Consider the following 6,877-nt stretch of genomic DNA (forward strand, 5'->3'; position numbering starts at 1 on the left):
TTCCCCGGACAGGGGCGGAGATGAACCCCCTTCGACGGAGAAATATACCATTTATACATAATTAAAATTATCTTTATGTATATATAGTAGATGTTGAACACCCTTCGGCTAGATTTTCTTTAAAAATTGAACCCCTTAGTTGAAATTCGTCCCCAAACCCTGCGCATAGTGGACACTTTAGTGCACTGCACTACCATTTTAAGTTAAAATAAGATATGGGAAAAGAAAAATTCTTTATATCGTCAGTATATAGTATATATCAGTTAAATCCGTGTTCATATTTTTCATAAAGAGATAGAGACAGATAATACATTGATCATCTCGAATATGAAGTGTGGTAGACGTATGGTTGTTGGTGAAGTTTTAGGAGGTAACGTAACCTATATACAGTGATGTTCTTTAAGGAACTAACTAGGAAGGAGATCAATGTCTTCCTCATTGTCATGGCAATTCCAAATTTGTAAAAAGAAACCGGCCAAATTCACTCAAAGAATATAAAATTGACTGAAAAAAGTAACATGAAGACTTGAGAGTCAACTAATGATCTCTCCTCCCTCTTTCATAATTTCTTATATTTGCAAAAAGAGATGTTTGTTCAAAGTTTTCAATGAATGGTATAGCACAAATATTTCATTTTCAATGGTTAGGACCAAATGCAAAAGGCAATTTGTGGGGACTCTTGGGTGGGTTGGGGTGGGTGGTGGGGTTGAGGGTGATACAAGATTTGCTATAATATATAAGCACATTCGAGGGTGCAAAATGAACACATCATTTCTTGGGCTAAAATCCATACTAGTACACCCAAATTTCCTGCTATAGGGAGTAATATTTTAGGTAAAGATTACCCAAAATCTTTTTAGTAGGATAGTTTTTCAAATTCTCCCACTACTCTTGGCTCCCAAGACTTTTGGCCCCTTTGACTCTCAATTTTTAACCAAAAAAGTCACTTATTACCCTTTTTCTTGATACTCAACTGTCCCTCTATTTTCTCTTATATAATCCATCTTTCCTTAAACCATTCCAACACTTTACTCCAAACGTCTCACAAGAACACACAGACACACACACTTTACAAGGCATTGAGAGATTATGGCACCTGAATTTCAGAAGAGCACCATGTACGTCTCAAATGAACTCGAAAATGGAGACGTTCAAAAAAACTTCGATGATGATGGACGTGAAAAAAGAACAGGTAACATGTTGATTTCACACCTCTCTGAATAACTAGGACGAGTTCTGTAGGTTCAAATTATGCATGTCATATATACTCATTCATTATGAACGTCTGCTGACTATAAATTCTGAATTCGCCTCTGATTATTTTTATTTGATTTGCAGGAACGTTGTTGACTGCAAGTGCACATATTATTACTGCTGTGATTGGTTCAGGAGTGCTTTCTCTAGCATGGGCAATAGCTCAATTAGGATGGGTGGCTGGTCCTGCTGTTCTCTTTGCTTTTTCTTTCATTACATATTTCACTTCTACATTTCTTGCTGACAGTTACCGTTCTCCGGGCCCAATCTCCGGCAAGAGAAACTATACTTACATGGACGTTGTTCGTTCTCACTTAGGTACGGTCACTGACAGCGCATATAACTTAAATTCTTACGTACGGCAAAATCAACATAGTTGTGTAACTTTGCGTTACTATGAAGTATGAACTTTCTTGAGAGTTGTAACTATAATTGCTAATTATGGATTTGGAAGGAAGAATTTGTGAATTACCATAGTTTTTAATATTTGGTGCACAGTCAAAAATATTTATATTCTCTAATCGATATAGAAATATATACATGTATCGTGTGTATATTATACATCTGTCGCCTATTATTTGATGTTTTCTTTTGGGTATAACAACAGGAGGTGTGAAGGTGACACTCTGTGGAGTTGCACAATATGCCAATCTAGTAGGAGTTACCATTGGATATACTATTACAGCATCAATTAGTATGGTGTAAGTACCAAATTATTGAAAGTCTTATTTTAAAAGAAAACAATAAGACGTTTTTGTCAATACTTTGACTAATTTGATCTGATGACAATGACACAACTACTATAATTAAATAAATGATATTGTCATTTTTCTTTTGTTGTTAATTAATTAATTAATAATATAATAATTTTGCGTGAATTTTCAGGGCAGTAAGGAGGTCAAATTGCTTTCACAAAAATGGCCACCAAGCAAGCTGCTCAATTGAGAGCTACCCATATATGATTATATTTGCAGTAATTCAAATAATTCTTAGCCAAATACCAAACTTCCACAAGCTCTCATGGTTATCAATTCTTGCTGCTGTTATGTCTTTTGCTTATGCTTCTATTGGTCTTGGACTCTCCATAGCCAAAGCTGCAGGTACTATATATACATCGATAGTATAAATAATTTTCTCGTTCTCATTATTATTGCAAGTTAATTAGAAGGGGAGTTCGGAGCAGCTATTATAGATCACAAGTTGGAATTGTTAAAGCAGTCACTAATATCCGACAGTAAAATAGACTGATCATACGATACTATTGGTGTGTATAACTTAAAAAAAAAACTCTTGGATTTTAGTATATTGGGGTCCATAAAAAGATTCTAAGTGATTGTGTGATATATATTATGTAGGTGTGGGGCACCATGTGAAGACAACCCTAACAGGGGTGGTAGTAGGGGTGGATGTGTCTGGAACAGAGAAAGTATGGAGAAGTTTCCAAGCCATTGGAGATATTGCATTTGCTTATGCTTATTCCACCGTTCTCATTGAAATACAGGCAAGCAAAGCCAACCTTATTAGCTTCATCATATATATATCTTTTTCATATTTTAAGATTCATTAGTTGATGTCTGATTCTTTGTTTGCATGTGAACTTGCATCAATTATGGGTAGCAATTAGCACGTGCCCCCTACGCACGCTTTCGACATTTATATATGTGGTCATACTAACTTTTTCAGAAAAAAAAAAAGTATAACATAATGAATTTAGTTGAATCCACGAAATTTAATTGTATATATGAATTTTTGTTATGAAAATGTTTTTAAATTTTCTCATATATGAATAATTAAAATATTTAAAAAATATACTTTTTATACGTAATATGTTCTTTAATAAGAAACAAGACAATAATTTTTCAAATAAAAATGGAAAAACTGAGTAATTTCATCAGTGTCATTCCAAATTCATCATCTCCCCTTTTAACGCCCCAACCCTCCTCCTCATCCCCGACCCTCATAGTCTTTTTCTTTAAGTTTTATATTTAAATACTTTTATGATAATATTTTTTTTATACTTATTAAATATTAAAAATAAATAAAAAGTTATATTCTTAAAAAAATAATATTTTTCAGGGAGAACATTTTCTTTCATGCCAAACACACTTTTATCTCGAACTTTTTGATTTAAAATGTGGCAAAACCATAAGAAATACGCCTATTTCATTCATATATATATATATTTTAATAATAGTAGTCTTTAGTAATTCCATTTTGTACAAAATTTGACTTCCAAATGACTAGTACCCCACCTATTCATTGTCACCCAAACAATATCTGAGGAGCTCAGTTGAAATGTGTGCCTGACTAATTAATGAACCCTTTGCAGCATGAACTGCTTACTTCCACAAATCTATTTTATACTATACTACTGTTCAGTAATCAGTCTGTGGACTGGAGTCAGCTATCCACATGTTCGGTTTTGGAGCATTAGCAATTACGTATGGTTCAACTTTTATTATTCAAAAAAATATATATTAGTATTAAGATTTTACAAATATCATAGATGGACTAAAATATCTTAGTTTTTTTCTTTATAAGATAAACATAAGGTCTGTGTCTACATTATTTCTTTGAACTTCATTAGTGAAATAATTATACACAATTGTTATTGTTGTTGCTTCATTTATACTTAAATGGTTTTTCAATAACGTTAAAAATCATTCGTTCTTTACTCCCTCTATTTCAAAGTATTAGTAAGTGTTATGTGTAGATCGTTTCATGTTCATTAAGAAAAATATAAATTAGATGTTCTTGAGAATTGATCACTATTTAGACTTATTTTTTTTGAAAACATGCCATCTTTTCTATTGAATTTCTAAAGCCATATTTATTTTAGAACTTTTTTCTGTTAAAAGACATTTGTATGGAAGTGATGGATTATCTTTTCTTTTTCTGACGGAGTATCTTTTCTTTTCTTTTAACTGCACACAAAACTCACAAGCACTGTTTGTACTTTGTCCTCTAAAGAATTACATTAAACTAATGAACCACAGAATATGATGTTTTTTCTTTTCTTTCTTCAGAATGTGATGTTAAAGCCAGAATGGTATTCCTGTTTAAAGAAACTATAAGTAATCCCTCCGATCTTTTTTGTTTGCTTATAATTTCCTTTTTGAGAGTAAAAAAAGATATAAATTTTGATTAATATTTTAAGAGGTATTTTTTCTTCATATTGATATGAAAAAATTGCAAGTTAAAGTGTTTTTTGTATAATTTTTTAATATCTAAACTTTAATTTTTAAAATATTAAAAATCTAAAATGTAATTTTGAAAATTAATAGTTGAGAAGTGAAATATATTGACATAGAGCAAAAATACTCGCCGTAAAATTTTTGGCTCAAAAATACCTCTCTCTAACGGAATAATAACAAGCATGCCACGTGGACAAAAAACGCAACTTGGACAGTCCACGTCCCAGACAACTCTTCAAGCTAGCCTGATATTGAACTTTCCCAGCTTCTTCTCTGTTGGGCTGATGATGATTATTAAGTGTGTATATATATACTAAAAATTACACAAATATACAACTTATATTTTCAATATTACAAAAAAATCTCAATTCTCTAAAGATTCCTGATGAACCAGAAAAGAGATGGACCACGAGTTTGGGTCAGATGATTCTTTAGGCCTTTTTCATAAAAAGAAAAGTGAAAGCCCACTCTCACGCTTCTTATCGTTTCATAACAACCATCCTTTTTTTTTTCTTTTTTGTGAAAACATCCATCACCATGGCTTAGTATTGCGACATCTTTTTTGTTTTGTCGTATGATGTTATTCGAGCAAGAATTGATTCCAGTGGGCTCCACTCTCACTTCATCCTCATAACAATAATAAAACCATAAAAACTAAAATTGTTTGGTAATGAGTTGTCATAGATTTTTCATGCTACTAGTGGCACAATTTTAATATAGTAAAGACTGGATATAGACTATATTGTTCGTACTCTTAAAAATGTTATTGTATTAGTGTCGAATCACTCGAAAATGTACTTCATTTAGAAGATTCACAGCATGCACATTGTAGGATTTTACATCTAGATAGGTGATCATGCAGTAATTTTTACATAAATAGCCGGTCAGATTCACCGTTTACCTTTCCTAGATGGATATATAGATTAAGCACTAATTATACATGATTATACACATAATATACATATATTATACATCTGCCGATAATTTTAAGTTTATACGGTTGACAGGGCAGCTATTCAAGTTAATTCTTCATTGGTTGATTAATCAGCTTCTTAATTGTTGCAGGACACACTGAGATCATCACCTCCAGAAAGCAAGGTAATGAAGAGAGCATCACTAGCTGGAGTGTCCACCACAACCTTATTCTATGTACTATGTGGTACCATTGGCTATGCAGCCTTTGGAAACAATGCTCCAGGGAACTTCCTCACTGGTTTTGGTTTCTACGAACCTTTTTGGCTAATCGACTTCGCCAACGTCTGCATCGCCATCCACCTTATCGGAGCTTACCAGGTGAAATTTCTCTAACACGCTCATTAAAGTTGTTGCCACGTGACCAGGAGGTCACGGGTTCAAGCCGTGGAATCAGCTTCTTGCAGAAATGCAGGGTAAGGCTGCATATATACAATAGACCCTTGTGGTCCGGCCCTTTCCTGGACTCAAGCAAAGTGCGAGCTTTAGTGCACCTGGCTGCCCTTGACTCTCATTAACTTGTTTCCTGCAATTACATAACAACATAATAATAATCTAACAAGCCAAATGTATTGTTGTTGCTGCTTAGGTCTTCTGCCAACCTTTATACGGATTCGTGGAAGCTCGTTGCAATCAGAGATGGCCAGACAGCAAATTCATCACCTCTGAATACGCTGTACAAGTTCCCTGCTATGGCGCTTACAACGTCAACATGTTCAGGTTGGTGTGGAGAACAGCATATGTTGTAGTAACAGCGGTGATAGCAATGATATTCCCTTTCTTCAATGACTTCTTGGGTCTGATCGGGGCAGCATCGTTCTATCCATTAACCGTTTACTTCCCAATAGAGATGCACATTGCCCAGAGAAAGATACCAAAGTATTCTTTCACATGGGTATGGCTGAAAATATTGAGCTGGACTTGCCTGATCGTATCACTCGTTGCAGCTGCTGGATCGATTCAGGGTCTTGCAGCTGATGTCAAGCATTACAAGCCTTTCTCAACTCAACAATAAGTGTTCAGATCAATTGTTCAAATTAAATATGTAATGTTTTCAATAAGAAGTGTAATCCAAGCTGAATGGTTGTATGTTATTCTTATAAATTTTATACAGTATGCTTCTTTTACAACTATACATGGAGTCGTCTAGCTGCTTTAGTTCACAACTTCTAGCACAAAATCTGCTGCTAAAAGTCTGAGGGTTTTTTCCAACGTGAATCAATGAAAACTTTATGTTATAAAACATGATTTTCCCGCATAGTGGAAAATGGATTCCTCATTTAAATACTGGGAAGCTTCCTAATTTTTCCGTGTGACAACACTAGCACTACTTTTTCTTTTCTCACTGATTCAATCAAAATGTCTGTAGGAATAGCTACTGAACATTTTTCAGCAGGAAATTTCAAAGGGAAAGTAGTGATTGTTTAGTAGCTATGTGTCATTTCTCATCATTAAAG

At 33.8% G+C, this 6,877-nt stretch overlaps 1 protein-coding gene across 1 annotated transcript; it reads left to right on the forward strand.

The window, feature by feature from the left end:
- Nucleotides 1–759: 759 nt before the first annotated feature.
- Nucleotides 760–6,553, forward strand: LOC107867310 (amino acid permease 6). Its single transcript, XM_016713482.2, has 7 exons — nucleotides 760–1,192; nucleotides 1,339–1,572; nucleotides 1,862–1,955; nucleotides 2,140–2,354; nucleotides 2,610–2,755; nucleotides 5,514–5,741; nucleotides 6,010–6,553. Exons 1-7 carry the CDS (start codon nucleotides 1,090–1,092, stop codon nucleotides 6,433–6,435), a joined length of 1,446 nt encoding a protein of 481 aa, XP_016568968.1. The 5' UTR covers nucleotides 760–1,089; the 3' UTR covers nucleotides 6,436–6,553.
- The last annotated feature ends 324 nt before the right edge of the window (nucleotides 6,554–6,877 follow it).

Source organism: Capsicum annuum, chromosome 4 (assembly GCF_002878395.1).
Source record: "Capsicum annuum cultivar UCD-10X-F1 chromosome 4, UCD10Xv1.1, whole genome shotgun sequence".
Lineage (NCBI taxonomy): Eukaryota > Viridiplantae > Streptophyta > Magnoliopsida > Solanales > Solanaceae > Capsicum > Capsicum annuum.